General features: G+C 56.6%; 6 protein-coding genes across 6 annotated transcripts; all 6 read right to left on the bottom strand.

Annotated features, from left to right (window-relative positions):
- On the bottom strand, window positions 1-569 carry DQ04_01871000 (putative 3 exoribonuclease; the record flags this gene model as incomplete). The annotated part of the gene is made up of 1 exon (XM_009311254.1): window positions 1-569. A coding segment is annotated over one exon (569 nt), but the record flags the coding sequence as incomplete, so codon positions are not given.
- A 1,028-nt stretch (window positions 570-1,597) lies between these two features.
- DQ04_01871010 (lipin) lies at window positions 1,598-4,534 on the bottom strand (the record flags this gene model as incomplete). Its single annotated transcript, XM_009311255.1, has 1 exon — window positions 1,598-4,534. The coding sequence occupies one exon, from the start codon at window positions 4,532-4,534 to the stop codon at window positions 1,598-1,600; it is 2,937 nt and encodes a 978-aa protein (XP_009309530.1).
- A 980-nt stretch (window positions 4,535-5,514) lies between these two features.
- On the bottom strand, window positions 5,515-6,417 carry DQ04_01871020 (putative Qb-SNARE protein; the record flags this gene model as incomplete). The annotated part of the gene is made up of 1 exon (XM_009311256.1): window positions 5,515-6,417. The coding sequence occupies one exon, from the start codon at window positions 6,415-6,417 to the stop codon at window positions 5,515-5,517; it is 903 nt and encodes a 300-aa protein (XP_009309531.1).
- A 550-nt stretch (window positions 6,418-6,967) lies between these two features.
- Window positions 6,968-12,712, bottom strand: DQ04_01871030 (hypothetical protein; the record flags this gene model as incomplete). The annotated part of the gene is made up of 1 exon (XM_009311257.1): window positions 6,968-12,712. One exon carries the CDS (start codon window positions 12,710-12,712, stop codon window positions 6,968-6,970), a length of 5,745 nt encoding a protein of 1,914 aa, XP_009309532.1.
- Window positions 12,713-13,118: 406 nt separating this feature from the next.
- DQ04_01871040 (hypothetical protein) lies at window positions 13,119-15,800 on the bottom strand (the record flags this gene model as incomplete). The annotated part of the gene is made up of 1 exon (XM_009311258.1): window positions 13,119-15,800. One exon carries the CDS (start codon window positions 15,798-15,800, stop codon window positions 13,119-13,121), a length of 2,682 nt encoding a protein of 893 aa, XP_009309533.1.
- A 954-nt stretch (window positions 15,801-16,754) lies between these two features.
- On the bottom strand, window positions 16,755-17,141 carry DQ04_01871050 (hypothetical protein; the record flags this gene model as incomplete). Its single annotated transcript, XM_009311259.1, has 1 exon — window positions 16,755-17,141. One exon carries the CDS (start codon window positions 17,139-17,141, stop codon window positions 16,755-16,757), a length of 387 nt encoding a protein of 128 aa, XP_009309534.1.
- Window positions 17,142-17,149: the final 8 nt, after the last annotated feature.

Raw genomic sequence — 17,149 nt, forward strand, 5'->3', positions numbered from 1 at the left:
GATGCCTTTACATGCCCCAGCAGGTTCTGCAGCAACGCCGACGCCTTTCCCACACCGCGCTCCACCTCCTTGAAGAGAATTGTGTCACCGTAGGGATCAGCGGTCGCCTCGCCGCCAGCTGCGTGCATTGCATCGTCGCTCGTGGATTCCTTCTTTGCGTCGCCTGCCTCTACACGTGCTCGCTTCCGACCCCCCTTGCCACCGGTCGTCTCCTTCGGTTGCTGCTGTTCCTCTTGCTGTTCCTCTTGCTGCTGTTGGGGCTTGGTGTGGAGTTGTGTGATTTCGCGCAGCTTCTTGATGTACTCCACGACGCGGTCCATCTTGAGTTGCACCTGTGGGTCGACGGCCGCCGCGCGCTTGTTGTACTGCAGCCGGTCGTGTGCGTACGTCAGCAAGACGAGCGCGAATGCGGCAGCAAGTGAGATGCGGGCCTGCTCGTCCACACTGTAGTGCGACACCAGCACGTCCTCGTCAAGGGCGGCGAGGAGCGGCAGCAGCTCCGTCTGCATGCGGGCGAGCGCCCCGTCCATCTTCTGCATCAGCGGTGCGACGTCTTCGTCAAACTCCATCTCCCGTCACTGCTTCCTTTACTGGCAGTGGTGCACAGGGGCGGCGAAGAGACACGTGCGCAGACACAGAGAGAGAGAGAGAAGGAAAGAAGAAGAGAGAGACAGAGAAACGTGTATACTTTCTGCAGACAAACGGCACGACGGAGTGGTGCGTGGAATCACACCCGCGGATGAGCGCACTCACGCCGCACTCACATGACGGGGAGGGGGAGGGGGGCACCGCTCCCATTATGACTGCGCGCTGTGCGGTGTTACTTCGCTGCTGCCGTGTCCCCTGCGTATGTTGCTGCTGCCAGTGCCGCACACACACACACCGCTGCAGAGAGGACGCAGAGGAGATGGTAACAGGGAGAGAAAGAGAGAGAGAGAGAGAGACAGAGCACAGGCACCGAACAGCAGCAAGGCGCACAACGTGCACGCCCGCAGAGACAATCACACGAGAAGGCAGCAAAAGACGACCAAAGACACGAAAGAAAGAAAAAGTAAAGTAAAAAAGAAAAAAGAAACCAAAACGACGCCACACTTTTCGTTAGTTTTGTTTTGTTCTTCTTTTCTGGATGTTTTGGTCGCCTGTCCTCATATGCAGCCGCCCCGCCCCCAGCGATCCCGCCACCCACGCGGAGCCACCCGCCCTGTCGTGCAGGTCGCAAGTCCTCCGGTGGCGTGGCGCAACAACAACAACAACAACAACAAACAACAACAACAACAAACAACAACAACAACAAACAACAGCAACAAACAACATCACTCACGCGCCTCACGCGTCGCGGCCACAGGCACACCACGTGGCGTGCCACCCACACCACTCGCCGCACATGCACCGGAGAGACGGCAATACACACGTACTACTATATTGCCGGTGATGCAAGAACGCTGGAACGTGTATATGTGTATGCGTAAGGTTCACACCTTCACTCTCTCTCTCTCTCTCTCTCTCTCTCACGCCCGTTCGCTCTCTGTGTGTGTCTGTCTCTTCATGCACGTACAAGCGGTGTTGTGACTCTCGCGGCATCCGCGACGATGCCGCGTTATTGAGGCGCCGCGTGCCCATCGCTGAAGAGCTCGTTTGGGAACGGCACCGCACACGCCCCCTCTCCCTCCTCCTTCACCTCATTTCTCTCATCTTGTGCAAGCTCTTGCACAGAGGCGGAAGACTCCAATGGTGCAGTTTCGACGGAAGACGCCGTCGACTTCCAAAAGAGCCACCCACGCGAGAAGCCCTCTTTGCTGGCAGAGGTCGCAGCAGCAACAGTGGCAGGAGGAACACCACTATCAGTACTACAACCAGGCGATTTAGAAGGTGACGCTGCGTCGCCTCCACGTCCAGGTGGCTCATCCTTCGCTGCAGGGGGACGGATTGGCGTGCCGGCCCCACCACTAGCAGGTTTTTGACTCCTTAACGTCTCATCTTGGTGGAGATTGCGTTCCGCCACCCGCGTTGGCGTTCGTGACGCGTCACCGACGCCTTCGGAACTCTTCTCAGTACCACTTCCCACTGATGGCGGCTGTTGTGCCGCTGGGCCTCCTCTGGCATCAACAGTGTTTCCATCCTTTTTAGACTCCTGATCATTTCCTTGAGAATTCTCGCTCGCATTATTCGAGAGGATGCTGATAGTCAGCCACCTACTACGTTGTTGTTGTTGTTGCTGCTGCTGCTGCTGCTGTTGCTTCTTCGTTTCGCCCTTGGGTGAGGCTGACCCTTCCGCCGTCTTCTTCTCGGGCAACATATCGCTTGGATGAACCCGCCAGTAAAGGAACGAGTTGAAGTCCTGGTCGAGGGCCATGTCGGCGCTGTGTTCCAGCGACGACTCGACGAGGCCCATCTTGTGGGCACCTTCGCCGCCATGCTCCGCAAAGTATGCGGCTTGCAACGCAGCACTGGATGATCCGTGCGCCCGATCATCATCGCCGGCATTCGACGACACCGACACGCTCCCATCAAGCGAGAAAAGTGCCGGGGATGCCGACCCCCGCGTGCCTGTGACAAAGCCAAAGGAGCTATTGCTGCCGGCGTCGGTATCACCTGACCCCCCGGGGGGTTGCTTATGGCTACTTTTCTCTGCACTCCTTTGCCAATAAGACCGCTTTGTTATAGGTGGGAACGTGACATCGACCAGTTGTGCAAGATTCTTGTATGTTTGCTTCACATTGTAGATATGCAGTGCACTGTTGGTGTCGATGATGAAGATCTTGTGTTGCGGGATCCGTGTCGCGGCGTAACTCACCATATCGTTGAGTCGGTTTCCAAAGCCTGCGTAGAACGGCTTGCTGTGTAGCGGGAATGCGTCAAGAACAGTCTTCAAGCACGCAATCTTAAAGAAGTGTGACTTTTTTGACACCTCCTGTGTGAGCGCGGTGAAGAAGCGCTGCGGTGCCGTCAGCACCGGCCCCTTCGGCAGCCGATAGCCATCCTGTTCGATGCTCCACAGGAACCGGCGCGTCATGCTGATCTGTGAGACGCTGCGCGCAGTGAGGTAGACAAACTTATACCCGTTCTGGTCAATCTTGCTGTAGAGCGCGCAGATGCCGGGGTGTGTCCAGTCACGACCGAGCAGCGGCATCAAGTGCCCCAGCATGTCACTCTTTGTGATGGTGCCATCCACATCGCTCACGACGAGACGGTCGGTGCTGTCCCAAAGGAACACATTCGCCTCCACGGTGACCTCACCACGCAGTGAGCTGTGTGTGATGTAGCGCACCCGGTTATGCCCTTCCACGAGATTCAGTTTGCGCATATCCGCCTCTGTGGGGATTTGGGTGCGCGTGAAATACATCATGTTGCCCGCGTCGTTGGGGCCCGGGGCATTCTGAGGAGCCGAGCGGCGGCGCCGCGGCGAAGACGCGGGCCGCATCGGGGAGGCGCCCGCCCTGTGGACGGTGGAGGTATCCAGTTCATACGCATCGTACGCCTCTTCATCAATGATACCCTCGAAGATATAGTCATCGTCCATTATGTCGATTTCGTCGTCGCTCGCAGCAATGCTGGCTGGCACGCAGGCCAGTGTCGACCCATCATGCACATCGACTGCAACCGTCCTTGGCTCAGCTGCAACGTCAGTTCTTGGGGTTGCTGCTTCCGCGCCTGCTGCTGCTGCTGCTGTTTCCGCCCCGTCACATCCCCCCTCGTTGGTGGGTACAGGCCTGGTAAAGGCAGAAACGGGTTTCCTTTCGTCTCCTACAGAAGCATCACCACCATCTGCAGGAGCAGAAACGCAACTATTAGACGGAGTCCCACCGAGTGTGTCGAGTTGGCTTAGAGCAGTTTTAAATGCATCACCGTGGCGTTCAAACATCGCAAGCTTTGGTGACAAAACACCCTCTTGCTCTTCAAGAAGAGCTGTCTCGCGTAAGTACTCATCGTCTTCAATGGAGAGTCGGGCAATCTTGCGCATAGCTCGCTCTGCTGCCACAACGGTTTCCTGAGCGAGCTTCACCTCCGTGAGGTCCGCCCCCAGCTGCCTTGCCGCCTCATTCACCTTAAGATGCCCATCGATGTCCTCTTCAATTAACGGTTGTTTGGCGGCGATATCGCTCTCCGCCCTAAATGGCATTGCCTCGGCTTCTGTCGCCGCTTCTTCCGTCGTTACTGAGGCTGTTGCTGCCTTTGCCGCACGTGTCGACTGTGATTCAGACTTTGGCACCGGCTCAAGCGGTAGCGACGAGGCGTTGGCGGTGGCAACAGGTGACTCCGGCCTGCCAACCTCGCTCTCCGATGAAAACGTCGGCTTGAGCCAATACGCCTCGCCGTCGGGTCCCATCTTCATCACGGCGGTAGTCGGTACGCCATTCACCTCCACCTGTACGACCTTGTCGCTGGGGCGCAGCACCTTCACCTTGCCGAAACGCACGTTGAACTGCGTGCTGTAGAGTCGGCCGTTGGGGTGGCGCACGATTATGACGTCATTGGCATCGCTTGTCATGTCCAGGTTGTTGAGGTTCAGCATTCCACTGATGCTGGAAATCATCCTGGCGTATTTACCGAAACCTCGGCAACTGAGCCAGCAGCAGCGGCAACGCAGTCCCACGTTCACCTTTCTTCGTGCCACACCCCAGTACAGTGGGGCACGATGTTATACTCTGTGTGTAGGGGCACGTGTGCGTGCAATGCGTCACTGAGCGGTGCGACGAGTGGAAAGGGTGAAACGCGGGTGAGGGTGTTGGCGTGTATTGCGTCCTGGGCGTATACGAATGGCACCAATGCCTTTTTGTTTTTGTTTCTTTTCCGCTGTGGACACAGACACGTTCTTCCTTTGTTCTTATGTTGCCTTGTTCCTTCGCACCTTTGATTTCTTGGTGTTTCCCTCCCCCTCACCCCTCTTCCCGCCTTTTTTGGGTTTTTTTTTTGCTTTTCGCTCTTTTGGTTGCTGACTTTGTTTGTGTGAAGGACTGTGCGAGACAGCCAGTATAGTATACGGGTGATTGCCTCTTCCTCTCCACCACCTCACCTCCCTTCCTCACCGCCGGGGAAAAGAAATACAACACTAACGGGGACAACAACAACAACAAAAAAAAAGGTCACAAAGAGATGGCAGCAGAAGGCAAATAGGCCACACACACACACACACACACACATACATGCACCTCAGTAAACAACAAACGGGCAACATGCACTGCACAGCTGCGGGGTGTGCGCCGCCATTCGCACGGGACGTGACATCCCAGACGCAACGCCAGTCCTGCAGCACCGCTGCGCATGCACCAGCCCACCCGCCGGGCAACACAAATCCATGGGATGAACGCAATGAAGCAAACGCCTATGGACGTGTGTGTGTGCGTGGGTGTCTGTACCTGTGTCTTCATCGTGGGGGCGTCAATACGGTTGCGCCACAACAGACCACCACGTACCTTCACACACAAGCACACACAGACACACACACAGTCTCTCTTTCCTTGGGCTCTCGCCCTCCCCCACCACCACCACCACCCCTCCACACGCACGCGCCTCTCAGGATTTGAGGAGGATGGCAATAGCAACAACGACACCAACCAGCAATACGCAACAGAAGGCGTACATGCAGAAGTCGCACTTGTTGTTCTTCGCCAGAACCTTTCGCAGCCTCGTATTCATCGCGCCCAACTTCGTGTGGGTTGTCCCCACCTTCCCCCCCACCTCGTGCAGGATCTGCTCCTGCGCGCTCAGCTCTGCCGTCATGTGCACCGCGTTCTCGTGCAGCCGCGAGAGGCCCAGCGCAATGCGGTCCAGCGTGGCGTCAGCGAGGTCGTCGTTCCGCCGCACCTGATCGGCGAAGAGCCGGAACTCCTCGTCCGACACGGTGATGGACGGCGCGGCGCCGTTCGCTGCGAGCAGCGGGGTGCTGAGATCCACCGGCGAGTGCCGCGCAGGCGGATGTGCAGAACCCTCCACCACCGCACCCTCGTGCCGCTGCGGCTGCCGCTCATGTGACAACACGACTCGGAAGCAATCGCGGTACCACAGCCTAGCGCTCTCCACGTGGTGAAGCAACTCCTTCAGGTCTGCCTCGTCTGCGGTGCCGCCACGTCGCGCTGCACGCTGTGCCTCTTTAGTCAGTCTGTCCAGCTGCTGATGCGCGCGTCGAGCATCCTGCCGAGCCCTTGCCAACTCCGAGCGGGCGCTGCTGTTGTCACTGCCGGCGTCGCCCTCAAGCCGCACCACCTCACGCAGAGACTGCCGCAGCGTGGCAATGCCCTCGACGCAGTAGTACTCTGCCTGTTTGTACTTGGAGAGTCTCACCAGACGACGCTGCAGCTCATCGTACGCCGCCCGCTCTCCTTGTTTATCTTCTTGTTCCTTCTCCGTCGTCGGTTCTGCTTCTGCTGCTGATGCTGCTGCTACTGCCACGGCCGTCTTGCGCGTTGCAGCGCTCATCGGCACTAAGACTACTTCACGTTAAAAGCGGCCAGCTTCGGGTGTCACAGAGCCTCTCAATTGAGGCACACACACACACACACACACACAAAGCCACACAAGAGGAGAAACGTTGAGGATTAGGCACACGATAGGGAGAGCCGCCGCAACAGCAGCAGCAGCAGCAGCAGCATCTGCAAATCACATCGTCCTTTGGCTCTTCATTTTACAGTTTAACCAGAGCAAAACACTGTATCTGTGAGTATCAACCACATGAACCGCAGCAATATCCTTTTCACACCTCCCACGTTCTCTTTCATTACGTTGCTGTTGTCGTTCACATTCGCCGCAGGGCATTTATGTGAAGTGCTTGCGATCCCAATGCCTCATTCACTCCTTCATACTTCTCATGCGGTGTCCAAAATTTGGGACGACGACGACGCGACGATACTCCGCAGCAGCGCTACCGTTGCCGTGTAGTGTCCCTTTTTACTCACTGCCTGGACTCCACTCTCTGNCATTTATGTGAAGTGCTTGCGATCCCAATGCCTCATTCACTCCTTCATACTTCTCATGCGGTGTCCAAAATTTGGGACGACGACGACGACGACGACGCGACGATACTCCGCAGCAGCGCTACCGTTGCCGTGTAGTGTCCCTTTTTACTCACTGCCTGGACTCCACTCTCTGGTAGATGTCCCTTGCCGTCGTCATCCGTCTGTTGCTGCTGGTCTGCCGAGTCATGTGTCGCGTGAAGGCTCGCCAGCATCATCTGCGCAGCAGCTGGTGAGACAAGGCCATGCGGCAGGTGGAGGCGCCTCAGAATGGCGAGCATCAGCGGTAGCGGGAAGCGCTCTGTGTCATTCCCCATTACAACCGCGACGTGCGCGAGGAAGCGACGTACCTCAGCCATCGTATCTCCCTGAAGTTGCGCATTCGATAGATGTCGTTGCTGGTGCTGCTGTTGTGCTTCGGAAGCTGTCAACGGGAGAAGTGCGAGCACAACGTCGTGGAGGTCCTCCGCCTTCGTGCTCGGCAGCATATCCGTCAGCAGCTCCACTGCATTTGCCGCTGCCATTTTCCTGCTGTGCCGCACAGCATCAGCATCACCACCAGAAGCCGCTTCCCGCATCACGCATGCCTGTACGACGCAGGCCAAATCACGCGGACCAAGTGTTGCGAGCCGCGCCCTCGTGGTGGCGGGCGACTCCCCATCACGCACTACGCATTGCATCAGTGCGTCTAGAAGCCGTCTCTTGATGGCGCTGTCGAGAGTTTTCTGCAGAGACTGCGCAGCTGACAGTGGCAGTAACACATCACTTAGAAGCGGGCGATTGGTGCCAAACATGTCCGAAAGTGAACGGCGCAGCCCCTCTGGCATGTCTGAAGTACCGAATGGCAAACAGCAAACCGCCGGTGTGCAGCAGTAGTCAAAGACCGAAGAGATGTTGCAGAGACGCACACGCACCACATCACCTCCACCATCACCACCACCACGAGAGGCAGGAGCAACAGACGATGTTGATCCCCAGTGCTGGGGCACTTGCAACAGCAGTCGGCAGAGGTGCCTCTGCGGCAGAGACACAGCATCATCGAATATGTCTCCCCCCGCACCGCTTGAGAGCAGCAGCAGCCGCTCTTCAGTCCGTGGTGTGTCGTACAGGTTAAGCAGCTGCACGTAGTCGAGAACGGCTCCAATGTCTAAAGTGACTTCCTTATCGAGAGGTTTCCCTACAGATCGTTGTGAGTGGAGCTGTTGTTGCGCATGTTCACGCTGGAGAAAGCCTCCCAGATCAGCCGACATATCTTCCACTAGACAGCTTGCCAAGCGCACGAATGGCTTCACACGCTCGTCAGCGAGCGGAGAAGGGCTGCCGTCGTACATCCATGGGCCCTCGCAGGCACCTGTTGGCTGTGGAAAAAGTGCGTCAGACGCCATACTCGAGCTGTGGCGCAAGAGTTCACTCACAAACACAATGAAGCGTGACGCACCCAATGATTGACGCAGGCACAAGATGGTGCGCTCCGAGAAGGTGTACACAACCGAAAGACGCCGACTACGTCTACCACATGACTCCCCTGTACCACTGCTGTTGGCACTTTCATCATGCTCCTCCAGAAAAGAGAAGGCTGAATGTTCGTGTTGAGTCGTTGGTGGTGCTGCTGCAGCGGTGGCTGTGGTTATTCTTGGTGTTGCCGTCTCCACAGCTGTGGTCAGCGTTCGACCTCCTTTCCGCCGCGCAGCGTCAGCCCTGTCCTGCTTCATCGTCATAAGCAGTCTGTAAGAGGAGGGTGTGCCTATGGGAGAGTAGCGCAGAAGCGCCAGCCAGTGCTCCAGTTCCAGGCAATTCAATGACTCATCCCATCCCTGCTGTTCTCGCTCCTTGGATGTCAACATTGCAGATGTTTTTTGATCATGATCATCTGCAGCGCGTGGAGAAGACAGGCGTGGAGGCCGCAGCAGTTTCTCTATGCGGAACACGAAATATCGCTTCAGTCGTCGGTCGAGTGTCGTTCCCTCGATGGACGGCAGCAGCATCGCCTGCGCCAGTCGGTCCAGCGGCAGGAAGACCTTGCCACTCTGCAGCAATTTCACCGCGGCCAGGTGTAGTCGACGTACTGTCCGGTGAGAGGAGTTGCCACCCTGCAGCAACAACAGCAGCCGCAGCAGTGTGTCGCCCGGCGCCGTAAAGCTGAACGTCTCGTGAATCGCCTGCACCGACGCTGACGACCTGAGAATACCCTGCAGAAGCTCAGGGTCGTCGGCGCCCACCAGCTCCACCAAGTCCAGCACAACGTCGAGCGTCTCCCACGACACGGCAACGGCGTGCAGGATCAGAGGCGTCACTGCTGCGAACCACCGCTGCCGCAACGCACTCGACGGCAACCGACGCACCGCCCGCACTGCCGCGTTGATTTGGACAATAGGCACAAAGGCGTTCTTGGAATCAAAGCACTGCGCCTCTGCGCTGAGCTCGCCCAGGCACGCCGACACCACCGGCGGGCAGTCACCGTACATGGTAAAGAATAGAAATAAATCCAGCGGGCGTGCTGTTCGCCGCGTCAGCTGCGTCACCTTCCGAAGCACCACCTCAAGCACAGCAGTATTGACAAGCAGCGCGGCGTCCGTCGCCCGCAGAAGACGAAGCGTCGTAACAAGCGTGGCGAAGGTACGGCAGTGGAGTCGCACTACCGCCAACAGACAGGTTACAGCAGAAGTGATAGTATCGTTGCCAACACCACCACTACCACCACTGCGGAGAAGCGGCAGGAACGACACGGCAAGTAGCCGACCACCACGCACGCACCGCTCCTGCAGCCTCAGAGGGGCAATCATCCATGGCGGAAACTGCAGCAGCGTGGTGCCGCTCGCCTGCGTCTCTGCGCTGTCGCACGACACATCAAGTGGGCCACTTGCGAATAACCCCGCAGCAAACCGAGCCACCTCCACACTGTCGCACCGACCAGCACATGAGATGTAGGCCTCCTGCAGACGCTCGCGCAACGCCGCCACAGCAGGTCCACCGTCGTACAGCCCGCCTGACCCTTCCAGCATCATGCAGGCGAAAGCCTGCTCCCGAATCGTGGGCATCAGCGAAGAGAGAGAAGCAGCATCAGACCCGCTGGCACACGCCGCCAAGACACAAGCCGCATGGTCGCGAGAAGCTGCAATGAAGGAAACTGCACGACCGTCCGCCGCATGGGCAATTGCCCACGTCGCACTCACCACAAACATCGTCAGAGCAACGACAGTGTTGCTGTCTCTGCACGCCTCAGGTGTGCCACAGTCGCAGAGGACGCGCTGGCCGCAGCGTACAAGGAGGTCATGCAGGAGTGGGAGTGCGCTTTCACCCATCTTCTGCGCAAAGGCAAAGACAACAGCGCATGAATCATTTAGAGACAGTGCCTGGTCTTGCAGCGGGCGCACGTGAGCCACGGCAATCACTTCGTTGGTGTCTTCCGGACCTGTTGGTGCTGTAACAGCTTCGGCATGGATGAGTCGCTTCAGACGATCACCAACAGCGTGGAAGATGTCAGAGGGAAGTGCAGGGGGTGCACGCAGGAGCAGGCAAACAAGGTGTGCGTACTGTACTGGTTCCAACTCATCCTGTCCAATCTCCGATGATAGTGCAAGAAGCAGTCGTTCCTGAAACGCTACAAATGGCCGCCAGCTCAGAACATGAATACCCTCGGCAATCATCACAAGCTCCCTGCTAGAGAGGGACCTCCTCAGTAGTCGACTTTTTCCTCCAAGTGCCTTGGCACGTGACACGCCAACAGTTTCGAGTCCCTCAGTCTTTGCTCCTGCAATGTTGTAGTTGTTGTCCTTGTCAGCAATGGGCAAAGATGTGCCGGACTGCTGTGCCACCAACACCGGACGTCTTATGCACGATGACAACATATGTCTCTCAATGACCGCGACGCAGGCATCCAGAAGCACCTCCAGCTCGCCCTCAATCTCCGCTATATCGTCGCTGCTGACGGCGTAGGGAGTTAATGACGCCAATGAGTGTGGGTGTGATCCTGGGGCAACCTTTCGAACCGCCTGCGCCATTGTACTGGCCGTAGTTGGCCTCGGTGGCGGCGACATGGGAGCATTACTACGGCGACGCTGGAATCGAGAGTGCGCCACACTCACGTCATGGCCGCAGCACACCTGACATGCCATACCGCTAGCATCCGTCATGACAGGTGAAACCGGTTGAAGCTGTTGTAACTGCTCGTCGTGGTGTCTGCATACAACGCGGTAGATCTTCGCAAGTGCTCTCAGCAATGCAGCCAGATCCGAGAATAGATACCTCTTCGCGTGTGGTGCTACGCGCTCGCACAGATGCAGCATCACAACGGATGGCGAGAGAGCCTCGACTCGATGAAAAACGTTTTCCTGTAGCCCCAACATAACTCCCTCGAAGATTCCCCACGACAACGGGGACTTAATAGCAGCGTCACCACCACCACCACCACTAATACTACTACTACTGCCATTAGCAGCGGAGCGAAAAGTTAGAATGCGTGCGTAAATAGATGCAATGTTCGCCACTTGGTGTGACAAAGATGTGAAACCAGGGTCAAGAACCGTCTGCAGCACAGATGTGAGGGATTTCACCAGCGATGCTACCTCTTCCGTCTGAATACTGTCGCCACCACTGCTGTTGTCGTGATCCTGTTGCGCAACGAAAAGTGGGACGCACTGGGTGAGTGTGAAGAAGCGAAGCACTGGCAATGCCGTCTCCCTCAACGGGAGCGATGAAACGCTGCTGGCGTACTGCCGCAGCACCCGCGACAGTTTGGGCAGTGAGAGTGGTGCAACTTTCACTTGAATCGCATGCATCCCACACGAGGCGCCATCTGAGTTAGGAGGCAGTAGGGATGCTGGCATCCCTAAAAAAAGGAATTCCTGCGCGTCCACTGACGCCTCACGTCGCACCCACTGCGCTGCCGCCGCCTTGGTGAGTGTATTGAGTAACACCGAGAATGCTGTGGCCTGATCCGCCGTCATACATGAACCTCCTTCACCGCTTCTATCAGTCGGCATAAAGAGGGCATCCCTCTGCAGCAGCTGCACCACGGCGGGAAGCAATGCCTCACACAGAAGCTGCGACAGCAGCATACGGTTTCCCGCCGAGACGCGGAAACTGCGGCTGGTAAGCTGCTCCAGCACCGCCATTGTGAGCCGCCCGAGGAGAGAGGCCTCCTCGCAGCTGCAGAGCGATAATGACAACGAAGACGAAGATGATGATAACAGCCGTTCCTGCCAGTAAGCTCTCAAGAACTCGACGCTATCACGGCCGTACGGGCACTCGAAGATTCCAACTTCAAATTGCGCACACGTCACCACAACGGCACAGGCCAGTGCCTCCGTCATGGCCCACATCTCCTGCGGCTTCGCGGCGGATTTGCACGGCATGCCGTGCTGAAGAAACTCACGCCCCTGCCAGCGGGTCCGCGACGCCGCATGCGAGATGCCCAGCGAGCGGTGCAGCCCGCGCAGAGCCGCCATGTACTCCACGGCAACGTCAGCCGTTAGCGGCGACGGTGGCGCAACCGATTCGGGCGTAAGATTCACCGACGACGCTGCGTTCACTGTTGCTGCTGATGCTGCTTTAATGGAAGTTCCAGGAGCGTCGGCATATATTTTTTTTCGGCTGCCACCGCGGAGATCATGTGGCCGATAATGATGCACATGCTGCTCGGGTGTACTGCAGCCACGGCGCTGTGTTAGCATAGCAATGAGAGGCTGACTCCGCCGCACCTGCGAGGTGCAGCAAGAGAGAGCAGCAGTCTGCTCCCTCGTAGCTATCAGCCTCACCCGCATTGGAATACACTCCCCGAACCCCAGTACCACCTTTGTGCAGGTGTTGTGTTTGCTTCCCCCCCTCCCCGACGTTCAGCAGGCCTTGGTACACTATGAGAGTAACACAGAAAGAGAGAGAGAGAGAGAGAACGAGAACAACGCGACAGCTGCACAGCACGGAGCGGAGCGGAGGCCCCGATTCGAGGAACAAGACGATCAATGGAACGTGGAAGAAAGGCAAAAAGAAGCAAAACATCAAAGGAATGCACTTAAGAGTTAGCATCGCCACTACATACGAGCCAATATGAGGAATAGGTCCTATTGGCACAAATAGATGTTTCCAGGTTTGTGTTGGGAATCTATATATATATTTTTTTTTCTTTTCTACATTTTCGTATTCAGTCCTCACATCACACACGTTCAAGTGCTACTTGGGCAGCTTTTTCCGCCGCTCCTTATCGCCCAGGACCTCCAGAGTGAGTTTCACCTCGGCCTGCGAGCACATCGGCCCTGACAAACGGAGCCACAGGAATGCGACGCCACGTGTATTGAAGGCGCACTCCGACAGGCGCAGCACACCTGAGCACATCACCTGGCCACTGCGAAGCAGAAACACCTCTAGAGCTCCATTCTCGCACAGCTGCATCCGGAATGCTTGGTCAAGCATATTTGCAACAAACCGCAGTGCCTGTTCGGAGCTTCGCTGCCTCGCACCCATGTCGTCCGTCTCATCTGCACTGTTCGTACGCGCCTGAGCCACAGTGGTAACAGTCGTTTGATGATCGCTCTTCAGCTGGACGGAAACTTCTACCCGCTCCACACCGCCCTCGTGGCATAACGCGCCACCATGCGCGAGTACAACTGCGCACGTACCTGCGTCAGTCAGCACGAAGCGACAGCGGTGTACTGTGATGCGGAGGCGCAGCTCTGGTGGCTGCTCCATGCCAGGAATTGTGCGTTCAATCTCGCGGAACCGTGCCTGGTAGTTCTGCGGTCGGTCAAGTCGTTGGTACACGTTCGCCATGACCGCCTTGTACTGTGCCGTCGATATATCAAAGAGTTGGGCGAGTCGACGCAGGAACTCACGAACGGGCCACTCCATGAGGTGCGACATCAGAAAACAATCCTTCACATTGCTCCGAAAACTGCGCAGATTGCAGCGGCTGGGGGAGATCTGGATGAGATCACGTGTTCGCTGCAGCGCTTTGGCCACAGCGGGCCATGAGTTATCGGCGATCTCGCCGCGGTATCGCTCTTCTAGGAGATCAACGAATGTGAAACATGCTTGCTGTCGCTCCTCTACGTCCATTGCTTCCGCCTCTTTAAAGAGCTGTTGGCGGTGCTCTTGTAGAATAACAATTGGGTTCTTGTGGGAGTGCTTAAGTGACTCATCCAGAAGCCTCTCCCTTTCCGGTCGAAGATCCAGCAGCAGCTGCCTCGTGCGTCGGATATCCTCGCCATGTTGAATCTCCGCCTGCAGATCCCCAATACGGCTTTCTGTCACAAGTGTCTCGTAGAGTAAGCGCGACTGTTCCCCTACGCCATACTCAACAGGAAGCGCTTTGCGCGGCCGATGTGTGTTGCCCTTGTGGGCGTGCAATGCCATCTTCTCCGACTTTGCTTTCGAAGTGGTCAATGCACCTGAGACCGGTTCTGCGGGTGCTGCCCACTCTGACGAAGAATACGGTGGCTCCAGAAGCAGTTTTTCTTTTTTTTTGCTGTCACTTCGCAAGTTCGCCGGATCCAGCCCATACACCATCGCAGTCTTTCCACGATGCAGCAGAACTCGAAGCACAGGGCTGACGCGGCGACCCGAGGCGCTGTTGCTGTCATGTCTAGTGCCTGTGATCAACGAGAGGGAATGTGAAAGCGGGGAGGACGCAGCATTGTGCAGCGAAGCAATGCTATCCGCACCCCACGACACATCCTCCATGGAAAGCTGCATCCCCGCAGGCTGTGTTCCCTCGCCTGCCATCACTTGCACTTGTTCTTCATGCTTCTGCGCTTTTCTGAGGCGTTCCGAAGCAGAGAGACCGTTCCGCGCCTGATCCACTTCACAGCGACTTTTCTGTAGTTCACGGCGCAGCAGCGCCGTGCCCCGAGACTCTTCATTAACGTGCTGAAGTGCATCGATCTGTGCTTTCCGAGCGACGGCAACAGTTTTAGCATTTTCAACCTTTTCATACGGCCTCTGTGATCGGGGGGAATGCAACATATCATTGGGGCCGTACTCTCCCCCACTCTCCGAGCTCAAGTCATCACCGTCTTCTATCATCATGACCGCGCCACCATTCGACCCAGGCACACCCAACACGCTCCGCTTCCACCTGCGCCGCATTTGTCGCCCACGTTCTTGAAGTTGCTTCATTTTTGTCTCAAATTGTCTCAACTCAAGCAGCGGCACAGCCTGCATCTTGTTGGTGTTCAGTAAAGCCATACCTCGGGAGGCCCGCTGCGCATCACGTTCCGCCATCATTTCGCTGGCCACCACACCCACAACGCCACCGAACTGCGTCTCCTCCGCCACTCGCAGCTTCAATGTTGCCGGCAGCAGCACGCCGTATATGCCGGGATCAAAACCCGTCGTCGTCTTCCGCCCCCGGTTGCGCAGCTGCACGCTGGCCCTTGTGGAGTTCACAGTGGCTAGCGAGGAAGTTTCGCTCAGCGGACCAGTAATGCTTCCCTTGGGGCCTTCTCCCATCGTTCCGTGCATTTGCAGCTGCGAGTTTCCAAAACTGCGCGAACGACACCTCGTCAGTGGGGCCGCGCCCGCACTGCTTTCCCCGCTCACGTCTCCAGCGACGCTTCGCATGAAACGCCGTTGCCGCCTCCCCTGCGCGCCGTCCGCCTCCACTGAAGGCGCTGCAATTACGCTTCCCCCATTCGGCCTGGACGCATGGAAGAGGAGCGCCGTCCCGCCCGAGAGCCGCTGACCGGGGGTGACGCTGAAGCGCAGCCGCCCAGCGCGGCCACCGCCGCCGCCGCCGCCTGTCAGTTTGCTCTGCATCACCGGCGGCAACACGAAGGACGGGCTCCGCGAGAACGCCTGCCCGGATGTCGCTGGCATCGCCACGTCGCTCCTCACTGCCGGTGACAGCCTGGTCGTCATTGCAGGTGCGCACACGTGCACGCCCCCCTCTGTCTCGCTCCCTACCCTTGGCACACTCTCTCCCCTTCTCTACGCGTGTACGCACACCGCAATCGAAAAGAACGGAACTGTGTCCCAGGGGGAAAAAAAAAGCAAAACCAAACACAAAAGCCGTATAGCGTCTCAGCAGTTCTGCCACCCAGGAGGTGCAGCCAGAAGTGGACCAAGAGAAGCAAAACAAAAAGAAAAAAAAAACAGAAAAAGAACGGCCCTCTTGGCTCACACTCATCAGCATAAAAAAGACACACCCTAGGGAAGAAGTGGTGTCTTTCAAAAACAGCACACTCTGGCCACTGCAGTCACTTCACAACATACCAAGACGCAAGTGTGATATTCGGTCCAGCAGCTGTAAGAGGCAAGACAGACTCCCTTTAGTTCCTGCGTCACAAGCAAGGTGTAGACACATAAAATATGACACACACACACACATACACATTGAAAGGAATAAAGAAAAGAAAAGAAAAAAAAGACACAAAGCAAGCTGGCACCATAGGCAATGGCCATTTATCCTTATACCGCTCTCGCTCGTCTATTCCGTGTCTCTAAAGCAAATATAAAAAACATCTTCACATGCCCGGGTGATCGGAAAAAAAAACAAAAATAATCTTGTTAAGACATCCATGGTGGCTTACAGGAAAATATCTATCACTTTCCTCTAATGAACCTGTAAACTTAGAAAGGAGATAAAAGAAGTGAGATCAAAGGATGTACCAGTGGTCTATCTTCGTTTTTGGTTGTTGTTGTTGTTTTTTGGGGGGACTTCACACATTCCGATACATACCACTTGGTCTTCAGCATAACGCCAAGTTTTAGGCACATTACACTCGTTAAAATATATGTCCCTCAAAGCTCAGCGACAGGCACAGGGACACAGGGACAGAGCGTACAGGAAATGCATCCCCCGTCACAGCAACCTCACATGCTCTCAGATTCTAGATCAATGAATGATACACTTGCTATCCTGCACAGCTGGCCTCCCCCGTCAAGGGACGGTGACGTGCTTCTGTTGCTCTGAAAGCTTCCCTGACGCACCAAAATGCCCCCACCGAGACCCGTTTGGGGCACTGAACCCTCATCCACACGGTTGAAGCTTCCCTGACGAGCCATATTGCCACTCCCACGGTTGAAGCTTCCCTGACGAGCCATATTGCCACTCCCACGGTTGAAGCTTCCCTGACGAGCCATATTGCCACTCCCACGGTTGAAGCTTCCCTGACGAGCCATATTGCCACTCACAGGGTTGAGGCTTCCCTGCCCAGCCATATTGCCACTGTAGGGGATAGGACCTCCTTGGCCAGCCATATTGGCAC

This window comes from Trypanosoma grayi (genome assembly GCF_000691245.1).
Source record: "Trypanosoma grayi strain ANR4 Tgr_187_V1, whole genome shotgun sequence".
Lineage (NCBI taxonomy): Eukaryota > Euglenozoa > Kinetoplastea > Trypanosomatida > Trypanosomatidae > Trypanosoma > Trypanosoma grayi.